The following is a 24,156-nucleotide window of genomic DNA, read 5'->3' on the forward strand; positions in this document are numbered from 1 at the left end:
AGGGATCCTCTTACTACAGGCTGCTGACATACTGATTATTAGATGGCTAGACAAAGTCAATTCATTATAAGAGCTGATCTGATAATTTTTGCAGAATGACTCCAATATTTAACTTGTACTTAAAGATACCATGTTGAACCTTATTCCACTATGGATATGTCAACAACTGCAAAAGGGCAGACAGCAGCCGCTTTCTGCAATGTTACCCTTTAGCTCTGATGGCTACATCCTCTCAGAACCTTGGATAACCCAGCCAACAAAGTAACTATTTCTGTTATCACTGTATTTTCTACCTTTAAGTGAAGGTCAACCTGGGCCCAAAATTAAAGTCTATCTGTGCTTTAAATACCAGGATAATAATGGATTCCCTCCCCCTCTTCACAAACTATCTAGGGCCAAGATGTCTCCATAATATACCCACCATTAAGAAAGACAAGAAACACATTTGGGTAAGAGAGCTCTTCCCCACATAATAAATTCACATCTTCTACTCCCAAGTTACTGGCTAATTTAACAATGGGTCCATCTTCCATATCAGTTGTGATGTGTGTCATAAGGGCCAAGTTTTTAACCAAACCACATGCCTAAAAAACAAAAGACAGTCATTTCTAAGAATGAACATTAGTAATACAAAGTACAGTTTGCATCTGAAAATAGCTCACTACTTTGCTGGCGGCAGTGCAAAGCAGTACAACTTTGTAGGGGATACTGTGGTGATTCACACAAATGTCTTTAAAATATATATATATATCCCTTAACCCAGAGGAATTTATCTTCATAACAAGCAAGGATATAAAATAAATTTAGCTACAGAAATGCCCAGCACAGTACTCTTTGTAATTGTAAATGCTGACAGCATCATAAATGCCCAACAAAATTGACTACATTAACAATTACTCCCAGACAACGGAACATTACAGTCATTATGATGACACTGTATAAAATAAGTAAAGGAAAACATTAATAAATGCAGCTACATAAAAATATAAAATTTCTGGCCTGAAATGAGAGACTGTATAAAATAACTGGCCAGTACCCTTAAGTTTCTTGGTCATTAAAGGTAAATAAAGACTGAAAAATTCTTTCAGATTAAAAGAGACAAGGAGGCATGACAACTAAAAATAATGTGTGATTCTGGAATGGAAAAAAGACAACAGTGGGACAACTGGCAAAATTTGAATAAGATCCATAGATTATAGTAGTGTTCAATGTCATGAGGTTGATAACAGTGCTATGGTTACATAAGATGTTCACAGTTGGGAATCAAGATGAAAGATTGTGGAAAATCTTTGTACCAGTTTCATCACTTTTTTGTACATCTAAAATTACTTCAAAATGAAAAGAAAATAAATCTTTTTAAACATCTATGCAACCCAGTACAGTTCTAAAACAACAATACCAACAAGGACAGAATATAGTAAATAGAAAAAAAATACTTAAGACAGGTGACTTGTAAGATTGTATCTTCAAGTCTTAAAACCATCTGCTGCAGTAAGGTACAAAATAGCTACTTTTTTTTTTTTAAGTTAGCTGAAGCAATCTCTGGGAAATGAAATGTTTCAAAGTTGTATAAATTATACAAAATTTGACAAACTGGATAATTTTAGTGTCAATTTCCATATGGTTTAAGATAAATTAGATAAATAGTTTCTAAAAATCACAGCTCTATATAGACTCCTATTTTCATCTTTTCCAAATAATGATAAATTCCTACACTTTGGAACCTACATCTTTTACTTGTCATAATTATTAATTCAGCATATATTCATGGGGCCTCTACTCTAACTAAGGCTCTATGTTAGGAGCTTGAGATACAACGGTGAACCTTCCTTTCTCCAGAATTTTACAATTTAGAAGGAATAGAATCAAGTGAAACTCACAATGTTAACACAAGGGAGAAAGGACCCTGACACAGGGAGTAGTGGGTGCTACAGAAGTAAAACAATGTAAACTCCCTGGCTTGGTGTTTAGGCAATTGCTTGTGTTTCCAATATAAGTGAGTTAGAATCCGTATTAGGTCATGGACTGTATACTCCTAATTGGCTGTGACTGAGCCTAACTAAGGTCAATAAGGAGCTGCTCAAAAAGAGCCCCTCATGAGCATGAGAGGGGATAGGTCTTTCAATCTGCCTTCACAGTCTTATCCCCTCTGTGCATGGTTTGATTTTGGGATAAACTAAAATAAGCAAGAGAAACATGGACTGTATTACTTTTAGCTAACACACAGAATCAAATGCTTCTGCAGGTCCTAGTTTTGGAATCATACGAAAGTAGTCTCCCAAGCATGTCAATATTTCTTTGCCAGATAAATGACGGACAAAAGAAAGGATATGGCCTGGAGATGGGAACAGAAGCAGAAGCCCCCACCCCACCCCATGCACAGACATACGTATCGCCTCTGACACAGCATCAAGACCCCTCAGATTCCTTACCTCTCCTTCAGGAGTGTCCGAAGGACAAAGCATTCCCCACTGAGATGGCTGGAGGGAGCGAGGACCACTCACTTTTCTTGTTTTTTCAAACTGGGAAGAGATTCTTGTCATCATGCCCAGTGCAGATATATATGACAAGCGAGACAGCACTTGGGTTACACCCTGGCGGTCCATTTTAAATCTCTTTAGAGACCAATTTCCCTGTAGGGAGATGAAAGACGTAAGACTATTCCTAACCCAATCCTATGTTGTCTGATACTGTGCAGTCACTCCAAGAAGTTCATGACAAGATCTTCATGCTTACGAAATTAGAACCATGACACATATTCAGAAATCAAAGTGTCACAATTAAAATGAAAATTTAGTCAAGTCACTTGCTGGGGTTTTCTAGGAAGATAATGAACATTACTGTATCTAGCAACCATCTCAGAATTGTTCAATGTATAAACTTACCACACCAGAGCCATCACCTTCTCAGGAACTAATTCTATAATGAAGAGCCAGTTCATCCACAGATTTCCACGGGAAGTCATAAGCTAACTGATAAAACACCAGCAATTTCTATACACATTTAAGGGAAAACTAGTTTGAAGCTCAAAGAGATCATTTCATGTTGGAATGTGCTATTTGGATGTTTTCCAAAGTTAGTCTTAAGAAAAGGAAAATGCAGCAACAGAAAAATAACTCAGGTATCATTTACTTAGGATAATGAACAAACTCAAGGCTTCTTAGTTAAGTTTTAAGGAATCTAAAAATAGTATATATATTCATATTAAGAAACATATTCTCCGTGGCCACTGTGTCATTATTAAAATAGATTCATATCAACTAAATCTTGAACATTAAATTTACTTTATCTTCTTATGCATGAAATATGTTGTATTATTTTGTAGTTGTATTAATTGTATACATTAAAAATATTCTCAAGAATAATTTAAAGATTAAGATTAGAAATTTTTGAAATTTAAATTCATGGTAACATTAATTAACAGTAGAAAACAGTATTCATCCAAAAAGCAAAGCAGGCCGGGCATGGTGGCTCACACCCATAATTCCAGCACTTTGGGAGACCGAGGTGGGTGGATCACTTGAGGTCAGGAGTTTGAGACCAGCCTGCCAACATGGCAAAACCTCATCTCTACTAAGAATACAAAAACTAGTTGGGTGTGGTGGTGCACATCTGTATTTCCAGCTACTTGGGAGGCTGAGGTGGGAGGATCACTTGAGCCCAAAAGGCAGGGGCTGCAGGGAGCTGAGATCACACCACTGTACTCCAGCCTGGGAGTAAGACGCTGTCTCAAAAAAAAAAAAAAAAAAAAAAGCAGACAATAAGATGTGAACAAAATTGTTGACTCAAGTTTTCTAATTCTTTTTTTTTTTTTTTTTTTTTTTTGAGACGGAGTCTCGCTGTGTCGCCCAGGCTGGAGTGCAGTGGCGCGATCTCGGCTCACTGCAAGCTCCGCCTCCCGGGTTCCCGCCATTCTCCTGCCTCAGCCTCCGCTGGGACTACAGGCGCCCGCCACCGCGCCGGGCTAGTTTTTTGTATTTTTAGTAGAGACGGGGTTTCACCGTGTTAGCCAGGAGGGTCTCCATCTCCTGACCTCGTGATCCGCCCGCCTCGGCCTCCCAAAGTGCTGGGATTACAGGCTTGAGCCACCGCGCCCGGCCAAGTTTTCTAATTCTAAAGAGAAAAACTGCACCTGCCGTGGTTCTTCATTCTTCCTCAGAGGACCCAATAAAAGCTAGGAATGTTCTCTTGAGAAAAATGCACATAGAAACAAGAATAAAAATTTTACACTCATTTTTGGACTCTTGTGGATCCCAGGTTAAAAACTCTTGTAGCAGAAAAACTGCTAGGGTTTCGGGAAAAGATAAGGTGATCTGTTTGCATGAAAATGTGTAACTTTGGGGGAGCTCCCTCACAAAGTACAGTTTGCTCACTACTATAGTGAAGATCGATCACTTTGGAACCTTGAGTTTCTGAAACGTGGGAAACAGCTAAACTCTAAGAAACCCTATTAAAAGGCAAAGAAACAGAGCAACTATATATATCCCACAAATTAACCTCTCATATTATCACTTATTTCATTAACTCCTTTTATCCTTGGAGGCAGAATGAATCTAGTAAACTGACTTATGCCCACAGAGGAAGAGTAAATAAGGTAAATAAGTATTCAGCACACAGCTAAAATAAGGCAGCAGCTGTTGGCAAGTAGCAAGTAGATGGGAGTGAAGCCAAGATGTTCAGCAAGAGAATTTGTTCTTGTATTCTGTAGGAGTATTACAAAAGGGAGAGACGAGAAACAGACAAGAGGGCTAAAAATGCTCCTTTGAGAAAAATGTATTTGGTAAAAGCATTCTGCTAATAGCAACACTAAGAATTTTAAAGGTTGATCTTTTTCTGTTGTCTAGAGTGGGGCACACCTGTAACTAGGCCTGCTACTGATTTTTGTAATAAGCAGTTCTGTCAGGGAGGTAAAGCAGTTTCCTCTAGGGGTAAAAGAAGTACTCAAAATAGCTCTTTTGACCTGAAAATCATGGGCAAGGAAGCAAGGAAAAGTAATTCTAACAGAAGTGTGTTCAAGCAGTCTTTGGAGGATTCTCTTCAAATACTCAGGGATCGACCTCAGACAAGTTTGGGCCACTAGAGTTTATGTGCCTAAATAGGGACAAAGGCCTGGTTCATCTCAAATTTAGATGTAGCTGTCACTGTATAGGCCACTCACATAGACCCACTATAAAGTTCTAAAGTCAAGTATTGAAGCAAGTCTGCACTCTTTCATCATTAAGGGAATCAACATGGTAGATTATACTATGCTTTGTTGGGGCAAAATCTCATCCATAAAACTAATTTTATGTCTGGCATGCAAAACATGAACCAGACCTCATCAGATAGACCTATAGTTGTTACGCTTTAAGAAAGGAAGCAAAAACCCATCTGATAACCTTTTCTGAATAGCCCGAGACCCTGACTACACAGCTGCTACCGAGAACTGAATTCATCCAGCACAGAATTCATTGCTTATGTGAGGAACAGCTGACAGGTCTTCAAAGAATATAAACCTCCTGTGAAATGAAACATTTTGTATTACTTTGGACAAAAGGTTGATAATTAATAAACCTGCCTGAAATGTGTCAATTTTACTACATAAGAAAATGGGGGAAAGTATTCTTTAAAAGAATGGTTATTAACAGTTAAATGAAGATTTTTCCTCTGTGTAAGAGTATCTATTTTCTTACTGCCTCATATAACAGGAACTATAATTTGGCAGGAAAGTTATAGCAATAAACACTTCAGACTTCCTTTCAAAGTAGAAATTTGTGCTTTGTAAACATTCCTTTCTATATTTCACCTGGATTCTCAAAGTGCTTTAAGTTTTTCTTCTACCAAATAGATTTACAACTAAATTACAAGACCCTAAAAGAGTGACTGAAGACTTACGGTAGAAATAGCATTCACCATGCCATTGGTGATCTGGTCTTGGCGCATGTGTTTGACAACATCAAACTGGGCTGCTCTTTGCTTAGGAATCACCTGGTCGGCAATCTTTTTCATTTCAGAATTAAATTTTTTGAACAAGTCTTCAAAAAGAAGAGATAAAAGCTAAAAAAAAAAAAAAAAAAGGTATATGGTGATTTTTCAAAAAGCACTGCTAGATCATTTTAATAAACTTTAGGTCTTAAGATTTTTAAAAAATAAGATGGAGGAACTGCTTAAAACAGAAAAAAAATTGGTATTTTCAAATTCAGTTTGACAGATATGTACATAATTTTCTATGTGCTTAACACTGTGCTAGGCATTTAAATGAGAGCAAAGATGATGACATACTCACTGCATTCAAAGACATTTCCTTTAGACCAGTCACTTCTAGACTTTCAGATTTCATTGACCAATGACCTAATTTTTAATTTTACAGATAAAGTTATGCATTAAAACCAAACAGGATGCGGAGGGAGAAGAATTACTATTAAAAACTCTGGGCCGGGCGCTGTGGCTCAAGCCTGTAATTCCAGCACTTTGGGAGGCCGAGACGGGTGGATCACGAGGTCAGGAGATCGAGACCATCCTGGTCTACACGGTGAAACCCCGTCTCTACTAAAAAATACGAGACCATCCTGGTCTACACGGTGAAACCCCGTCTCTACTAAAAAATACAAAAAACTAGCCAGGCGAGATGGCGGGCGCCTGTAGTCCCAGCTACTCGGGAGGCTGAGGCAGGAGAATGGCGTAAACCCGGGAGGCGGAGCTTGCAGTGAATCGAGATCGCGCCACTGCACTTCAGCCTGGGCGACAGAGCGAGACTCCGTCTCAAAAAAAAATAAATAAATAAAAAATAAAAAATAAAATAAAAACTCTGAAGATGCCCAAGATGTTTCCTGTATCACTGGTAAAGGTGTAAATTGGTAAAATCACTTAGGAAACAGTTTGCCATTATCTACCCATCCCTATGCCCAACAGTTCCTCTCCTAGGTATACCTGCTATAGAAGCAGTTCTCAAACTTTAGCATGTACAGTAATCACTCTGAGGGATTGTTAAAACACAAATTGCAGCTGGGTACGGTGGCTCACGCCTGTAATCCCATCACTTTGGGAGGTAGGTGAGTTGATCACGAGGTCAGGAGTTCAAGACCAGCCTGGCCAAGATGGTGAAATCCTGTCTCTACTAAAAATACAAAAATTAGCCAGGCGTGGTGGTGGGCGCCTATAATCCCAGCTATTTGGGAAGCTGAGGCAGAGAACTGCTTGAACCCAGGAGGCAGAGGTTGCAGTGAGCCAAGATTGCGCCACTGCACTCCAGCCTGGGTAACAGAGTGAGACTCCGTCTAAAAAAAAAAAAAAAAAAGGCTGGGCACAGTGGCTCATGCCTGTAATCCCAGCACTTTGGGAGGCTGAGGCGGGCGGATCACGAGGTCAGGAGATCGAGACCATGGTGAAACCCCATCTCTACTAAAAATACAAAAAATTAGCCAGGTGTGGTGGTGGGCGCCTGTAGTCCCAGCTACTCAGTAAGCTGAGGCAGGAGAATGGCGTGAACCCGGGAGGCAGAGGTTGCGGTGAGCTGAGATCGCGCCCGTGCACTCCAGCCTGGGCGACAGAGCGCGACTCCACCTCAAAAAAAAAAAAACAAAAAACCAAAAACCACACATACATACAAATTGCAGGCCCTACCCTTACAGTTTCCAGCTCAGTAGGTCTAAGGTAGTGCCCACAAATATGAATGTCTAAGCAGCTCCCAGGAGATGCCAGTGCTGCTGGCAGGAGGAGGGCACTCGATACTTATACTAGCTATTTGTAGCAGCTAAAATCTGGAAACCATACAGATAATATGTAGACAAACTGTGGTATACTCATATAATGAAACACTATAAAACAATGAAAATGAACAAAAAATCACTAACCACAATCATGGCTGAGTATTAAAAATAAATACGAAGCAAAAGAAACCAGACATAAAACAATATACATATGGCACGATTCCATTTATATAAGGTTCAAAACCCAGCACAACTACATTATATTGTTTAGGAAGGTACAATTAGGTGGTTACACTTTAAAGAAAAGTTAGGATGCAAATAGTGTAATAGAAGGAATCAGCTAAAATTTTAAGGACTTCTTAGAGGCCAAATGTGGACTGCCACACAAGTTCAGAGTTCTTTTGAAGCCCAGGCACAAGAAGTGTCCATACCCACTCATGAGTTCCTTTCTGTGGCGTGCTCATGAAAGGCTGCAGTGAGGCAGAAGACCTGAGAAAGACACGTTTGTTGGAACACAGGCAATAAAACCCTACCTACCTACTTCCCTGGACTTTCTTGCATAGGAAGCAACACCTAAGTCCCTGGAAAGAGGGCAGGACCCCCTCCTGCCTAGCAAAGTCCCAGGAGGCAAAAATAACCTCCTGTCAGAGAGGGATAGAAGCAAAAGCTATCTGTCCCTAATCACTCCTGCTCTCCCAACAAGCTCTGCACCTACAGCAACTAGCAACAACAGTCTCCCCCTGGAAGAGGTCCAGTAAACCCTCCGATTTCAGGAAAAGGTGCAATGCCAGAGGGAAGAGAAGGGAGAAGCATCTTTCCCTAGGGGAGGAGCAGGAAACCTGGTTGGGCAAAGATCCTGCACTGATGCACAGCAGGGGCCAGATACTACAGGGAAGGGGCAGGAAACTGAAATCTTTCCTTTAGAAAATGGGGGAAAAAGAAAAGATTGCCCATTCTCATCACTCCTGTTCAACATTGTATTGGAGGTGCCATTCAGTTCCATAGGACAAAATAAAGAAATAAAAGATATAAATATTGGAAAAGAAGCAATAAAACTGTCTTTACTTGCAGATAATATGTTCATCCACATAGAAAATCCAAAAGAATCTAAGAAAAAGCCTTAATAGAAATAGTAGATGTGTTTAGCAAGTTTGCAAGATACAAGGCCAATAAACACAAAGCAACTAAAAATTACTGAAAGAAATTAAAGAAAACTTCAATAGGTGAGATGATATGTTTGGAAAGCTAAATATTATTTAGGTATCAGTTCTCCCCAAACTGACCTACAAATTCAAATGCAATCTCAATGAAAAAGCTTGCAGGCTTTTATTTATTTGTGAAAATGGAGAAGCTAATTCTAAAACTTAAGTACAAATGTTAAAATTCCTAAGTTTATAATAATACTCAGAAAAAAAAAAAACCTTCACTATTCACTTCTGAAGGAAATTAGAGAACTAAATCATTATTCTGCAAACAGGCTTAAAAAAAAATGTAGCAAGCATTTACCCCGCCTTTCCCACATAAATTATGTTTCAGGGTAACGAAGGGGATGACAATGAAAGTACTCTTTATTAAAAAATTCCAGCTAATAAATGGACTAGGATGAAAATGTTAGAATATCATTATTTTGCATGCCCTAATGAGATAATGAATAAAGGAAATGATCATCATCAGATGCTAAATAAAACTATCAGGAGAAAAGTTGATGGGGAGCTTAATGGATGAATCAGGGATCCAAACACCTAAACCCAATGATCAATTTCCATCGCACAAAAAGTGGATAAAATAGACATACAGGATAGGATATACCCCCACCACCCATGAAGTGTTCTAGTCCCAAACCAAACCAAACCAAAACCGGAATACCATTTATCCTCTAGATTTAACTCCTGGTTTATAAGAAATTTAGGAGGGAGAGGAATATATATATATATGTTAAAAGACATCATGAGGGCTGGGCACGGTGGCTCACACCTGTAATCCCAGCACTTTGGGAGGCCAAGGCGGGCAGATCATGAGGTCAGGAGTTTGAGACCAGCCTCACCAACATGGTGAAACCCCATCTCTACTAAAAATACAAAAATTAGCCGGGTGTGGTGGCGGGTGCCTATAATCCCAGTTACTCAGGAGGCCAAGGTAGGAGAATTACTTGAACCCGGGAGGCAGAGGTTGCAATGAGCCGAGATTGTACCACTGCACTCCAGCCTGGGCGACAGAGTAAGACTCCGTCTCAAAAAAAAAAAAAAAAAAAAAAAGAAAACACCATAAAGATACGTGATAGTTATTTTTAGGTGTCGACTTGACTGGGTTAAGGAATGCCCAGAAGGTTGGTAAAGCATTATTTCTGGGTGTGTCTCTGGGGGTGTTTCTGGAAAAGACTGACATTTCAATCAGTGGGCTGAGTAAGGAAGATCTGCCCTCAACCAATGTGAGTGGGCATCATCCAAACTTTTGAGGACACAGAACAAAAAATCAGAAAAAGGCAAATTTACTATCTCTTCTGGAGCTGAGACACCCATCTTCTCCTGGCCTTGGACATCAGAACTCTAGGTTCTCAGTCGTTCAGCCTCAGTCTGAGAGTAAAGACCATCACCTCCCTGGTTCTCAGGCCCTTGGACTTTGACTAAACTATACCCTAGCTTCTCTGGTTCTCCAGATTGCAGACAGCACATTGTGGGACTCTCTGTCTCCATAATCAGAAGTGCCAATTCTCATAATAAATTCTTTGCTATCTTATCTATCCATCTATCTAAAAAATTTTAACATGTGAAAACGTATGAAAAATTTTAAGGTGTGAAAAATTTTAGTCATGTCTTTTAGAGACATATTTTTAAGTATTTACAGAATGTTATTTGACAGCTGAGATAATGAAATGATTTGATGGCTACAATTTGTTTAAACAACACAATTTGGGGAATAAGGGGAGAGGAAAGAGTTGAGAAGGGTATAGATGAAACAAGATTGCCTTCCACTTATAACAGTTGAAGGTCTGTGATGGATATATGGGAGTTAATTTTACTATTCTATTTTTGTGTATTTTGGAAAATGTTATTAATATTTTTATTTAAAATGTTAACTAAAAACCCTTAAAAAACAGAAATAAATCTGAAAGAGGTGCAAGACCTTCATGAATAAAATTATAAATCCTTATTGAAAAACACCAAAGAAAACCAAAATAATGAAAGGAAAATATTCATGGATAAAAGTCTACATATTTTAAGATTAGGAATCTTTTCCAAATTGATCTATAGTTCCAATGCAACGCCAATTAGAATCCCTAGAAGATTTATTTTGATGAAAATTGACAAAATAACTCTAAAATTTATATGGAAAAGCTAAGACCCTGAAATAGCCAAGACACTCCTAAAAAACGTAAAGGTACTAATGCATACATAGACAACCTGACCAATGGATAGACCAAAGAGTCCAGAAAAGATCTGCACATATAATAAAACTTGTTATATGATAGAGATACACTTTGGATCAGTGAGGAAATGAAAGACTATACAATAAATGGAGCTGGGACAACCAGTTATCCATCTGGAAAACAAATGAAATTGGATTCCTTACTTCATTACAGATGAACAAAAGAACAAATACTAAACACACAAGTTTAAAAAATAAAGAGCACTGTATTAGTCTGTTCTTGCCTTGCTATAAAGAAACAACTGAGACTGTGTACTTTATAAAGAAAAGAGGTTTAATTGATTCATGGTTCAGCAGGCTGTATAGGAAGCATGATGCTGGCCATCTGCTCAGTTTCTGGGGAGGCCTCAGGAAACTTACAATTATGGCAGAAGGCAAAGGGGAAGCAAGCATGTCTTATATGGTCAGAGCAGGAAGAAGAGGGAGAAGGGGTCGATGCTACACATTTTTAAGCAACCAGATCTCATGAGAATTCTATCAAGAGAATGGCACTAGAAGGATGGTGCTAAACCATTAAAAACCACCCTCATGATCCAATCACCTCCCACCAGGCCCCAACTCCAGCATCAGGGATTACATGTCAACATGAGATTTGGGTGGGGACACAGATTCAAACCATATCAAGCACTATTAAAAGGAAAATAAGTTGACAAATGACTGCAACTAAAAGCACAAATTAGTAGCACTTTAAAATACTATAAAGTTGGCCGGGTGCTGCGGCTCATGCCTGTAATCCTAGCACTTTGGGAGGCAGAGACGGGTGGATCACTTGAGGTCAGGAGTTCGAGACCAGCCTGGCCAACATGGCAAAACCCCATCTCTACTAAAAATACAAAAATTAGCTGAGTGTGGTGGTGCACGCCTGTAATCCCAGCTACCTGGGAGGCTGAGGCAGGAGGATTGCCCGAACCCAGGAGGTGGAGGTTGCAGTGAGCAGAGATCATGCCACTGCATTCCAGCCTGGGTAACAGAGCCAGACTCTGTCTCCAAAAAAAAAACGTGTATATATATATATAAATTTATTTAAAAAAGAATGTAGACTGGAAGAGGATATCTGTAACACATATAACAAAAAATTAGGATGCAAAATACACAAAAATCTCCTTGAAATCAATAACAAAAATAGGAACAACTCAAAAGACATTTCAAAGAAAACAGGAATAATCAATAAGTACACAAAAAGGGGCTCAACCTCATTAGTAATGTAGAAAATGCAAATTAAGACCACAAGGAGAAGCCACTTTGCACCTATTAGACAAAAACTTAAAAGTTTTTGATACTAAGTCATGGGATGGAGATCATCAGAAATTCATATACAATGTAACGTAGAAATACTTGGGAAACTAGTTTGACATTCTCCAGTTCAGGTAAAAATTTAACTTGACTCTGACTCCATGACTAGGTAATCCTCCTCAGAGAAACTCTTGCATATGGAAACCAGGAGATATAAATAAGAACGCCAGTGCTCCTGTGTTTTTTTTTTTTTTTTCTTTTTTTTTAAATGTCAAATGAGGAGAAACAATACCAAGTCCTTGATCAGTAGAATGAATAAAGTGGTATTCATCATACTGTATCACATCTTGACACAATGGAAAACAGAAATGAAAATGAACTACAGTGACATGCAACAATATAGATACATCTTAATGTTGAAAGAAGACAAAAATTGCAGAGAAATTATATGGTAGGGATCTATTTCTATAAAGCTCAAAAGTAAGCAAAGCTTATACTGTAATAAATAATTTTAAAGCTTTATAATTAAAAATGTAAATAATATAATAAATCAAGAAATAAAAAAATGCAAAAGTTCAGGACAGTAGGGGAAAGTGAAGAACGGAGTAGGGGGTACATATGTAAATGAAATGGTATTGGTAATAGTCTAGTTGTTAAGTAGTGGCCTTGAGGATGTTCATTTTATTTGTACCCTTCATAACATATAAATGTAACATTTTCATTTTTATGTTAAAAATTACCTATAAATGCTATTAAACCACAGTGATATTTTAAAACAGTAAGATTATGGAAGCCAAATCAATGGGATGGAACAGTGTGACTCATGAAAACAGACTAGGTGGCTCTGTTTCCTGAATTGGTAGAGTAGGTCCTACCAGATGGATTTATCTGCAGATAATAATTATAAATTCTGGACAAAACATTTAAAAACTTTTTGAAGGCACTAGGGAGTGTCGAAAAGCAGGACACTGAGAGCGAATGGCACTGGGTACATGTTTCATTTTTAAGGCTTTTCACCTAAGGGTAGGCCACATTAATAAAAAGAGTCCAAGCCACATTGGGAAGCTGAAACTCAGAGAAAGACCAGCAGTCTTACTGGATTGGAGAAACAGAAGAAAAAGATCTGAACTACTGGATTTGAGTAGCTGGAAGGTGAAGGGGAATTCCATAAAGGAGAGAATGCAAGGAAGAAAACTCTAAATTATATATATAAAGTTCGCCCAAATATCTGGCTGATCCCTGAACTAAACATTGAGCGGTGTGGCCCATGCCCACCCCTCCCCTGCGCCCCACTGCCCCACATCTGGGTGGGGACTATTTGACCAATAGAATAAACATAAGTGATGTTGTGACTTTCAGTCTAGGTCATTAAGCTCACACAGTTTCTTCTCTACGGGAAACACTCTTGGATTCCTGAGCCACCGAATGTGACAACTCTGGAAACACCTGAGTCTAGCTTTCCAGCCCTTCCCACCATCCTCTAGCAGAACACCAACCAACCAACCTCCATCAATGTGACAACTCTGGAAAAGCCTGCGCCTAGCTTTCCAGCCCTTCCCACCATCCTCTAGCAGAACATCAACCAACCAACCTCCATCAACACCATGTGAAACAGAAGAATCAAATAGCCAAGTCCCGCCTGAGTTCTTGACCCACAAAACTGTGAGGTATGTATAATAAAATGGTTGTTTTAAGCCACTGTTTTTAGATAGCATGTAATAGAGTAACATAACCAGAATGCCAGTTATATCAAGTTCATAAAAAATAAAAAAGCAAAACTAAATAGCTGGCTCACTACAAATAAAAAACAGGCAGAATTCTGCAATAATATAACAGATATTATGAATACTAAATACCCCTATAAAATTTTTCCCTTTGTACACATCTTTTTTCTTTGCAGTGGAAGAAAAAAAGCCCAATATATTTGTGATTTAAGTTAAATAACAAAACATTAAAGTAATATGGGGGGCATATTTATACTAATTAATTTCTTAAAGAATTCTGAGGTTCAGTGAAATATGTTTAAGCAAGATTTTCCAAATTCCATACTGACTATATTCCTGCATGTTTCTGATAGGTAGTTTTTTGACTCAGAATGAAGGAGGTATTCAAAGCAAATGAATCTTCTCCTCTAGCTAGTGCCAAAGAAGGAATTTCCTAAGTGGAATTGGATTTCATGCTTTTCCTTCTTTAAAGTTAAGACATGTCCTTCCACTTTTCTACTAAGACCAACTTTTCAGATAGAAAAGACTGGATCTTGAATTTGAATTTACTATGTCAGAAGTGTTCTAAAGAGAAAACTTCCTCCTCTGAGAGCTTAATCCTTTCTTACAGTGAGATCCAGCAGTTTCACTCTTGGAAAGAAAGAATATGGGAATGGAAGCAGGTGCAGAGGGGTGAGAGGGGATGAAGAAGCCCATTCCAGCAACTTCCTGTGGAAACTGGCAAAAGGAACTTGAATAAGCATCCTGAACAGAATCGAATGCCCTTAACCTAAACAACAAAAGCTCAGCTCTATTTTAATTAGCCCCTTACACTTAGACACTTTTGTCTCAAATTATGACAAAGTTTTTTTGGATCCCAGCTGAATTTATTGTAGCCCCTTGATTCAAACACAAGGAAACGTTCTGGTACTAAACAAGTAAAAAGTAAGAGCACAGTCAACAGAAATACTGCCTCATTATTAAATTTCCCCACTCCTAAAATTTCTGTTTAAAAGAAAAAATGCTGTCCAAGTTCACAGATCAGTGAGAAACCACAAGGCCATCCACACAATAAACCACATTATTTGGGTCAAAAGTAAAATGACTAAAAGGGAAGGAATGCTGGTGATAATATTCAATACCTTGCTAGTATAAGGCCTTTCAGCCTGTTTAAGACAGGAGCAGTAAAGAGCAAATCATATTTCAGCGAAAAATGCTGACAGCTCATCAATTGATTTTCAATGAAAATGCTTAAAAAAATTAATAAAGAAGTTAAGCTGCTGAAATACAGTTTCACCAATTAGCTTAATGTCAGAGAATTCTAATTAGGCGTCTTGAGATTGCTATTTAGTGTTTAAGCCTTCAGAGTGCCAAATTCTCCTTTTCACACAAACTGGTTGCAAAATTAAAGACATTAGGCAGCCTTAATTACATTATCAGAACAGCTGGGATTAGGCAATCTCTGAAGTCAAGACGGCATTCTTTTGTCATAGGGTGGAAATCCCTGGCTTTCCAGGGTGCCGGATTTTGGTGCCATTCCATATCTCACCCATACAAAGCAAGCTGCATTAGAAACAAAAATTTTGCAGACAAAGAATAGAGTAATGCTCAGCAAATAATGAACACATTACCGAAAAAGAAAAGGTAGGTGAAAGATTAAGCCTGAAATCGGTAGGTTTTGCTAACACCTCTACTGGCGGCTGGCCTGCCAACCCTCTTGTGGCAGCAAGACTGAGGGAAAGCTCTGTGAACCTGCTTGGCCAGTGGAGACAACTCTGTTATCTAAAGCTGAAGCACATTTATGCTCCCTCATCCCATGGGGTGTGAAATTAGCAGCTATTGTTTTTACACATTTTTGCCAACACAATGTCTTTTGTGTCTTTACATTGTTTATAAAGCTATGTTTTCTTGCACATGGGAACCCTCTTTTTAATTCTAATTTTTTAAGCAACAGGATCAGCTCTCCTTTCCCCCCTTGTTATTCCATTCCTTATTCCTCTAAACAATCAACTTTTTTTAATGGACTCATTTAACACCATGATTTTTCCCAAGTGAAAAATAGTAAAAACGGGATTGATGGTGAGGATACCCATAATTCCTTGCACAGTGGTCAATCTGAAGGTGGCCAAAAACCTAACTGCTAAGTTGTGGCCATTAACCAAACAGAGCTTCCTCAGTAGTCCAGATACTAATTTTTTTTTCCCAAAACCTAAAATTACTATAATTTCAGAATTCTAGTTTTTAAATTTTAGTTGTGGTACTATCTGCTGTGACCATCCCAGCCCCACTATCTCTCATCTGGAAAACCGCTACAGTTTCTAGCCGGTCCACTCTTGGCCTGTTCATCTCCACATCAGATCTTTCTAAACTAAAAATCAGATCATGTCACTTCCCTGACTAAAACCCTTCAATAGTCTTCTGCTGCATGTAGAATTAAATCCAAGTCTCTCTCTTTTTTTTTTTTTTTGAGTTTAAATGCATTTTATTTTTAGACAACCTACATGACATGTTTTTCTTAAAAACAATGCCTCCACTCCAAATAAATCACGGTCAAAATAAATGAAGAGCTCAAGATGACATCAGTCCCATTTGTCTTAAGTCTTGGTGTTGTGTGGATGACAAGCAGAAGCCAGTTACGATGACAGGTGATAGATCCAAAGTAATTGCCAAATTTGTTAACATTTTTCCATTTCTAAACCATCCTTAAAGAAAATCATATATGGGGTAACACCATCCTCACGGTAGTCCAATAGAGCAACCATGCCATCTGGATTCATGTTTTCACCAATAAAGAACTGGTAGTTTTTGAAATTAGCAAGGATGTGCTTGATTTGTTCTGCCGCCCCTGTCATAAAAGGATTTACTCTTTCTGGTCTCTGTTCTTCAAGTTTGCCTTTGATTGATTTCATGTAATCTTTGATGTACTTCTTGTAGGCTTCTTTTGTGAAACTTGTTTCCTGCAGGTGATGGTTCATGACAATATCGACACCAGTGATTACTGTGCTTTCGGTACCTTTGCCCTCTGGGCCTTCAGCGGAGGCATTTCCACCAATGAGCGAGTCATCAACGTTACCTTCTGTCCTACTGACCATCTTCCCCTCCACCTCCAGGCACAGCCCGTCCGCGATCTCCCGGATCTTGTAGATGTCGGAGAACATCTCATCGTGGCTGATGAGGTCCCGGTAGATAATCATGACGGCGACTGAAAGCAGACGACGGCGGCGCTAGCTTAGCAGGACTAAATCCAAGTCTCTTTTCATGACACACAGGGCCCCAGATAATCCGGCCTCCACATGGTCTCCAGTGTCATTTCTTACCATCCTGACACCTCACTCACTCCAGTCCCACTGACCCTCTATCAGTTCCTCCAGTCCCTAAACTCATTCCTGCCTTAGGAGATGTGAACTTGGTTGTGTCTCTTGCTGGAATGCAGTTTGCAAGGCTGCATGAGAGCAACTTCTCCTTATTCAAATATCAGCCTGCACATATGTGGAAGTAACAAGATGAATATAAATGGTTCCTGTCCTCAATGAGCTTACAACCCAAAAGGGGGAAGAAGCATGGAAGTAAAGAATTACACGTCAATTTAGCATGCAAATAAACACTTGAATAAATTGCTACTGGCCTAAGGAAGACAGAGCAGCTAACTGCACCTAGGAGTTTTCAGTTACAGTTTCAGAGAGGGCTCAAATGATGAATAAGGAGGAGTTCCTCTTTAGAGAGAGGGTGAAAGGGATATGAGGGAGGGGCAGCTTCGGTAAAAGGCACAACTCAAAGGAATGGAGTGATAGAAGAGCATTATGGTATGTTTGAGAAGATGTAAGTGGCTCACTTTGGCATGAGATGAGGCTGGAAAGGCACAGAGGGGCACGATCATCGAGGATCCTGCAGGCTCTGTGAAAGTATCTAAATATCCTTCTACAGAGGAGAGTGTGCTTATGAATTCCACGGAGGAGTTTCAGGGGAAGGGGAAGGAGGCAGAGAACTCCTCTGTCCCACCTCAACCAGAAAGGCTCAACTTTTATCTGTTTTAATATTGGGATTCCAACTAAGAGTTCAGGCTTGAAAAACTTTGAAACACACATCTGAAGCTCAGGTCCGCTGCGGATGCTCCTGGGAAAAGGACCTGTGCTTCACGTAATCACACAGAGAATGCTCAGGAATGTGTTGGGATTGCTTGGTACCAAGTGAATAGGCAGGCACATGGCCAGAGCCTCCAGACAGACAGATGGGAGGGACAGCCAAGAACAAGAGAAGGCACATGGAGGATTCAAATGTATTGATGTTGTATTCATTCTTAAATTGAATGGGAATATATAAGTATTTACTTTATCAGACTTAAGGCACACATTATATATAGTGGTGTGTACGCAATTTTTCATAACTAAAAAGTACATACACAAGCAGGTATATGTCAATTTCTGTAGCAACAGACACACTTAACTGATTAAATTCCCCCTTAAGTCAAAGGGCTTGGCAGTAATGGTCAAATAACATTCTCAGACATTACTGGTTTGAAAATCTGTTTCAAACTAATGAGAGCAAACTGTTCCTTTATATAATTTCTTCTGAACTTGCAAAACTTGACTCCAAACTTGCCCATGACAAAGGTCCTCAAGGAAGCCCCACTAAGCATAAATTCACACAGAGGCCTGAATAGTTTTCAGGGCAAGAGTTTCCAATGGTTTAACTTTAAAATGCCAGTTAATAAAGATATTTGTATATGCATAGAGTGTCTCTGGAAGGATAGAGGAAAGTATAGGAAAAGTGACTTTCTGGAAAGGAGAACTGGGGAATTCAGTCAGATGGAAAGGAGGGTCAGAGATGGGTCACTTTTCACTGCAAACCTTTTTGTTTAAAATTCTTTTTGCTATGCTATTTTTTAAAAAAATGTTTGCTAAGAATGACTTCTGCTATTTTACTGTTTATTATTTTTACTGACAACATTATTTTTTAAAAATCATAACACTTTTTTTAAAAAAATTAAAGATTTTTTTTTATTATTATACTTTAAGTTCTAGGGTACATGTGCATAACGTGCAGGTTTGTTACATATGTATACTTGTGCCATGTTGGTGTGCTGCACCCATCAACTCGTCAGCACCCATCAATTCGTCATTTATATCAGGTATAACTCCCAATGCAATCCTTCCCCCCTCCCCCCTCCCCATGATAGGCCCGATGTGTGATGTTCCCCTTCCCGAGTCCAAGTGATCTCATTGTTCAGTTCCCACCTATGAGTGAGAACATGCGGTGTTTGGTTTTCTCTTCTTGTGATAGTTTGCTAAGAATGATGGTTTCCAGCTGCATCCATGTCCCTACAAAGGACGCAAACTCATCCTTTTTTATGGCTGCATAATACTCCATGGTGTATATGTGCCACATTTTCTTAATCCAGTCTGTCACAGATGGACATTTGGGTTGATTCCAAGTCTTTGCTATTGTGAATAGTGCCGCAATAAACATACATGTGCATGTGTCTTTATAGCAGCATGATTTATAATCCTTTGGGTATATACCCAGTAGTGGGATGGCTGGGTCATATGGTACATCTAGTTCTAGATCCTTGAGGAATTGCCATACTGTTTTCCATAATGGTTGAACTAGTTTACAATCCCACCAACAGTGTAAAAGTGTTCCCATTTCTCCACATCCTCTCCAGCACCTGTTGTTTCCTGACTTTTTAATGATTGCCATTCTAACTGGTGTGAGATGGTATCTCATTGTGGTTTTGATTTGCATTTCTCTGATGGCCAGTGATGATGAGCATTTTTTCATGTGTCTGTTGGCTGCATGAATGTCTTCTTTTGTGAAATGTCTGTTCATATCCTTTGCCCACTTTTTGATGGGGTTGTTTTTTTCTTGTAAATTTGTTTGAGTTCTTTGTAGGTTCTGGATATTAGCCCTTTGTCAGATGAGTAGATTGCAAAAATTTTCTCCCATTCTGTAGGTTGCCTGTTCACTCTGACGGTAGTTTCTTTTGCTGTGCAGAAGCTCTTTAGTTTAATTAGATCCCATTTGTCAATTGTGGCTTTTGCTGCCGTTGCTTTTGGTGTTTTAGACATGAAGTCCTTGCCCATGCCTATGTCCTGAATGGTACTACCTAGGTTTTCTTCTAGGGTTTTTATGGTATTAGGTCTAACATTTAAGTCTCTAATCCATCTTGAATTAATTTTCGTATAAGGAGTAAGGAAAGGATCCAGTTTCAGCTTTCTACATATGGCTAGCCAATTTTCCCAGCACCATTTATTAAATAGGGAATCCTTTCCCCATTTCTTGTTCCTCTCAGGTTTGTCAAAGATCAGATGGCTGTAGATGTGTGGTATTATTTCTGAGGACTCTGTTCTGTTCCATTGGTCTATAGCTCTGTTTTGGTACCAGTACCATGCTGTTTTGGTTACTGTAGCCTTGTAGTATAGTTTGAAGTCAGGTAGCGTGACGCCTCCAGCTTTGTTCTTTTGACTTAGGATTGTCTTGGCAATGCGGGCTCTTTTTTGGTTCCATATGAACTTTAAAGCAGTTTTTTCCAATTCTGTGAAGAAACTCATTGGTAGCTTGATGGGGATGGCATTGAATCTATAAATAACCTTGGGCAGTATGGCCATTTTCACGATATTGATTCTTCCTATCCATGAGCATGGTATGTTCTTCCATTTGTTTGTGTCCTCTTTTATTTCACTGAGCAGTGGTTTGTAGTTCTCCTTGAAGAGGTCCTTTACATCCCTTGTAAGTTGGATTCCTAGGTATTTTATTCTCTTTGAAGCAATTGTGAATGGAAGTTCATTCATGATTTGGCTCTCTGTTTGTCTGTTACTGGTGTATAAGAATGCTTGTGATTTTTGCACATTAATTTTGTATCCTGAGACTTTGCTGAAGTTGCTTATCAGCTTAAGGAGATTTTGGGCTGAGACAATGGGGTTTTCTAAATATACAATCATGTCATCTGCAAACAGGGACAATTTGACTTCTTCTTTTCCTAACTGGATACCCTTTATTTCTTTCTCTTGCCTGATTGCCCTAGCCAGAACTTCCAACACTATGTTGAATAGGAGTGGTGAGAGAGGGCATCCCTGTCTTGTGCCAGTTTTCAAAGGGAATTTTTCCAGTTTTTGCCCATTCAGTATGATATTGGCTGTGGGTTTGTCATAAATAGCTCTTACTATTTTGAGGTACGTTCCATCAATACTGAATTTATTGAGCGTTTTTAGCATGAAGGGCTGTTGAATTTTGTCAAAAGCCTTTTCTGCATCTATTGAGATAATCATGTGGTTCTTGTCTTTGGTTCTGTTTATATGCTGGATTATGTTTATTGATTTGCGAATGTTGAACCAGCCTTGCATCCCAGGGATGAAGCCCACTTGATCATGGTGGATAAGCTTTTTGATGTGCTGCTGAATCCGGTTTGCCAGTATTTTATTGAGGATTTTTGCACGGATATTAATCAGGGATATTGGTCTAAAATTTTCTTTTTTTGTTGTGTCTCTGCCAGGCTTTGGTATCAGGATGATGTTGGCCTCATAAAATGAGTTAGGGAGGATTCCCTCTTTTTCTATTGATTGGAATAGCTTCAGAAGGAATGGTACCAGCTCCTCCTTGTACCTCTGATAGAATTCAGCTGTGAATCCATCTGGTCCTGGACTTTTTTTGGTTGGTAGGCTATTAATTGTTGCCTCAATTTCAGAGCCTGCTATTGGTCTATTCAGGGATTCAACTTCTTCCTGGTTTAGTCTTGGGAGAGTGTAAGTGTCCAGGAAATTATTCATTTCTTCTAGATTTTCTAGTTGATTTGCGTAGAGGCGTTTATAGTATTCTCTGATGGTTGTTTGTATTTCTGTGGGGTCGGTGGTGATATCCCCTTTATCATTTTTTATTGCGTCTATTTGATTCCTCTCTCTTTTCTTCTTTATTAGTCTTGCTAGCGGTCTGTCAATTTTGTTGATCTTTTCAAAAAACCAACTCCTGGATTCATTGATTTTTTGGAGGGTTTTTTGTGTCTCTATCTCCTTCAGTTCTGCTCTGATCTTAGTTATTTCTTGCCTTCTGCTAGCTTTTGAATGTGTTTGCTCTTGCCTCTCTAGTTCTTTTAATTGTGATGTTAGAGTGTCAATTTTAGATCTTTCCTGCTTTCTCTTGTGGGCATTTAGTGCTATAAATTTCCCTCTACACACTGCTTTAAATGTGTCCCAGAGATTCTGGTATGTTGTATCTTTGTTCTCATTGGTTTCAAAGAACATCTTTATTTCTGCTTTCATTTCGTTATGTACCCAGTAGTCATTCAGGAGCAGGTTGTTCAGTTTCCATGTAGTTGAGCGGTTTTGATTGAGTTTCTTAGTCCTGAGTTCTAGTTTGATTGCACTGTGGTCTGAGAGACAGTTTGTTATAATTTCTGTTCTTTTACATTTGCTAAGGAGTGCTTTACTTCCAATTATGTGGTCAATTTTGGAATAAGTGCGATGTGGTGCTGAGAAGAATGTATATTCTGTTGATTCGGGGTGGAGAGTTCTATAGATGTCTATTAGGTCCGCTTGGTGCAGAGATGAGTTCAATTCCTGGATATCCTTGTTAACTTTCTGTCTCATTGATCTGTCTAATGTTGACAGTGGAGTGTTGAAGTCTCCCATTATTATTGTATGGGAGTCTAAGTCTCTTTGTAAGTCTCTAAGGACTTGCTTTATGAATCTGGGTGCTCCTGTATTGGGTGCATATATATTTAGGATAGTTAGCTCTTCCTGTTGAATTGATCCCTTTACCATTATGTAATGGCCTTCTTTGTCTCTTTTGATCTTTGATGGTTTAAAGTCTGTTTTATCAGAGACTAGGATTGCAACCCCTGCTTTTTTTTGTTCTCCATTTGCTTGGTAGATCTTCCTCCATCCCTTTATTTTGAGCCTATGTATGTCTCTGCATGTGAGATGGGTCTCCTGAATACAGCAGACTGATGGGTCTTGACTCTTTATCCAGTTTGCCAGTCTGTGTCTTTTAATTGGAGCATTTAGTCCATTTACATTTAGGGTTAATATTGTTATGTGTGAACTTGATCCTGCCATTATGATATTAACTGGCTATTTTGCTCGTTAGTTGATGCAGTTTCTTCCTAGCCTCGATAGTCTTTACATTTTGGCATGTTTTTGCAATGGCTGGAACTGGTTGTTCCTTTCCACATTTAGGGCTTCCTTCAGGGTCTCTTGTAAGGCAGGCCTGGTGGTGACAAAATCTCTAAGCTTTTGCTTATCTGTAAAGGATTTCATTTCTCCTTCACTTATGAAACTTAGTTTGGCTGGATATGAAATTCTGGGTTGAAAATTCTTTTCTTTAAGAATGTTGAATATTGGCCCCCACTCTCTTCTGGCTTGTAGAGTTTCTGCTGAGAGGTCTGCTGTTAGTCTGATGGGCTTCCCTTTGTGGGTACTTGGAGTTGCTCTTCTCAAGGAGTATCTTTGTGGTGTTCTCTGTATTTCCTGAATTTGAATGTTGGCCTGCCCTACTAGGTTGGGGAAGTTCTCCTGGATGATATCCTGAAGAGTGTTTTCCAACTTGGTTCCGTTTCCCCCCTCACTTTCAGGCACCCCAATCAGACGTAGATTTGGTCTTTTTACATAATCCCATACTTCTTGCAGGCTTTGTTCATTTCTTTTTCTTCTTTTTTCTTTTGGTTTCTCTTCTCGCTTCATTTCATTCATTTGATCCTCAATCGCTGATACTTTCTTCCAGTTGATCGAGTTGGTTACTGAAGCTTGTGGATTTGTCACGTATTTCTCGTGTCATGGTTTTCATCTCTGTCATTTCGTTTATGATCTTCTCTGCATTAATTATTCTAGCTATCAATTCTTCCACTCTGTTTTCAAGATTTTTAGTTTCTTTGCGCTGGGTACGTAATTCCTCCTTTAGCTCTGAGAAGTTTGATGGACTGAAGCCTTCTTCTCTCATCTCGTCAAAGTCATTCTCTGACCAGCTTTGATCCGTTGCTGGCGATGAGCTGTGCTCCTTTGCAGGGGGAGATGTGCTCTTATTTTTTGAATTTCCAGCTTTTCTGCCCTGCTTTTTCCCAATCTTTGTGGTTTCATCTGCCTCTGGTCTTTGATGATGGTGACGTACTGATGGGATTT

At 39.1% G+C, this 24,156-nt stretch overlaps 1 protein-coding gene and 1 pseudogene across 2 annotated transcripts in view; both read right to left on the reverse strand.

Annotated features, from left to right (window-relative positions):
* Nucleotides 1–24,156, reverse strand: part of POLR3B (RNA polymerase III subunit B) — a 144,210-nt gene that overhangs the window by 68,773 nt on the left and 51,281 nt on the right. The window contains exons 13-15 of the mRNA XM_010367520.2: nt 5,875–6,036; nt 2,433–2,633; nt 422–584 (exon numbers count right to left, since the gene is read on the reverse strand). Coding sequence (XP_010365822.2) covers nt 422–584; nt 2,433–2,633; nt 5,875–6,036 — 526 coding nt within the window. The remainder of the gene's footprint in view (nt 1–421; nt 585–2,432; nt 2,634–5,874; nt 6,037–24,156) is intronic.
* LOC104665628 lies at nt 16,503–17,283 on the reverse strand (annotated as a pseudogene). The gene has a single exon (XR_748434.2). The product of XR_748434.2 is annotated as a translationally-controlled tumor protein pseudogene (transcript).

Source organism: Rhinopithecus roxellana, chromosome 10 (assembly GCF_007565055.1).
Source record: "Rhinopithecus roxellana isolate Shanxi Qingling chromosome 10, ASM756505v1, whole genome shotgun sequence".
Classification (NCBI taxonomy): Eukaryota; Metazoa; Chordata; class Mammalia; order Primates; family Cercopithecidae; genus Rhinopithecus; species Rhinopithecus roxellana.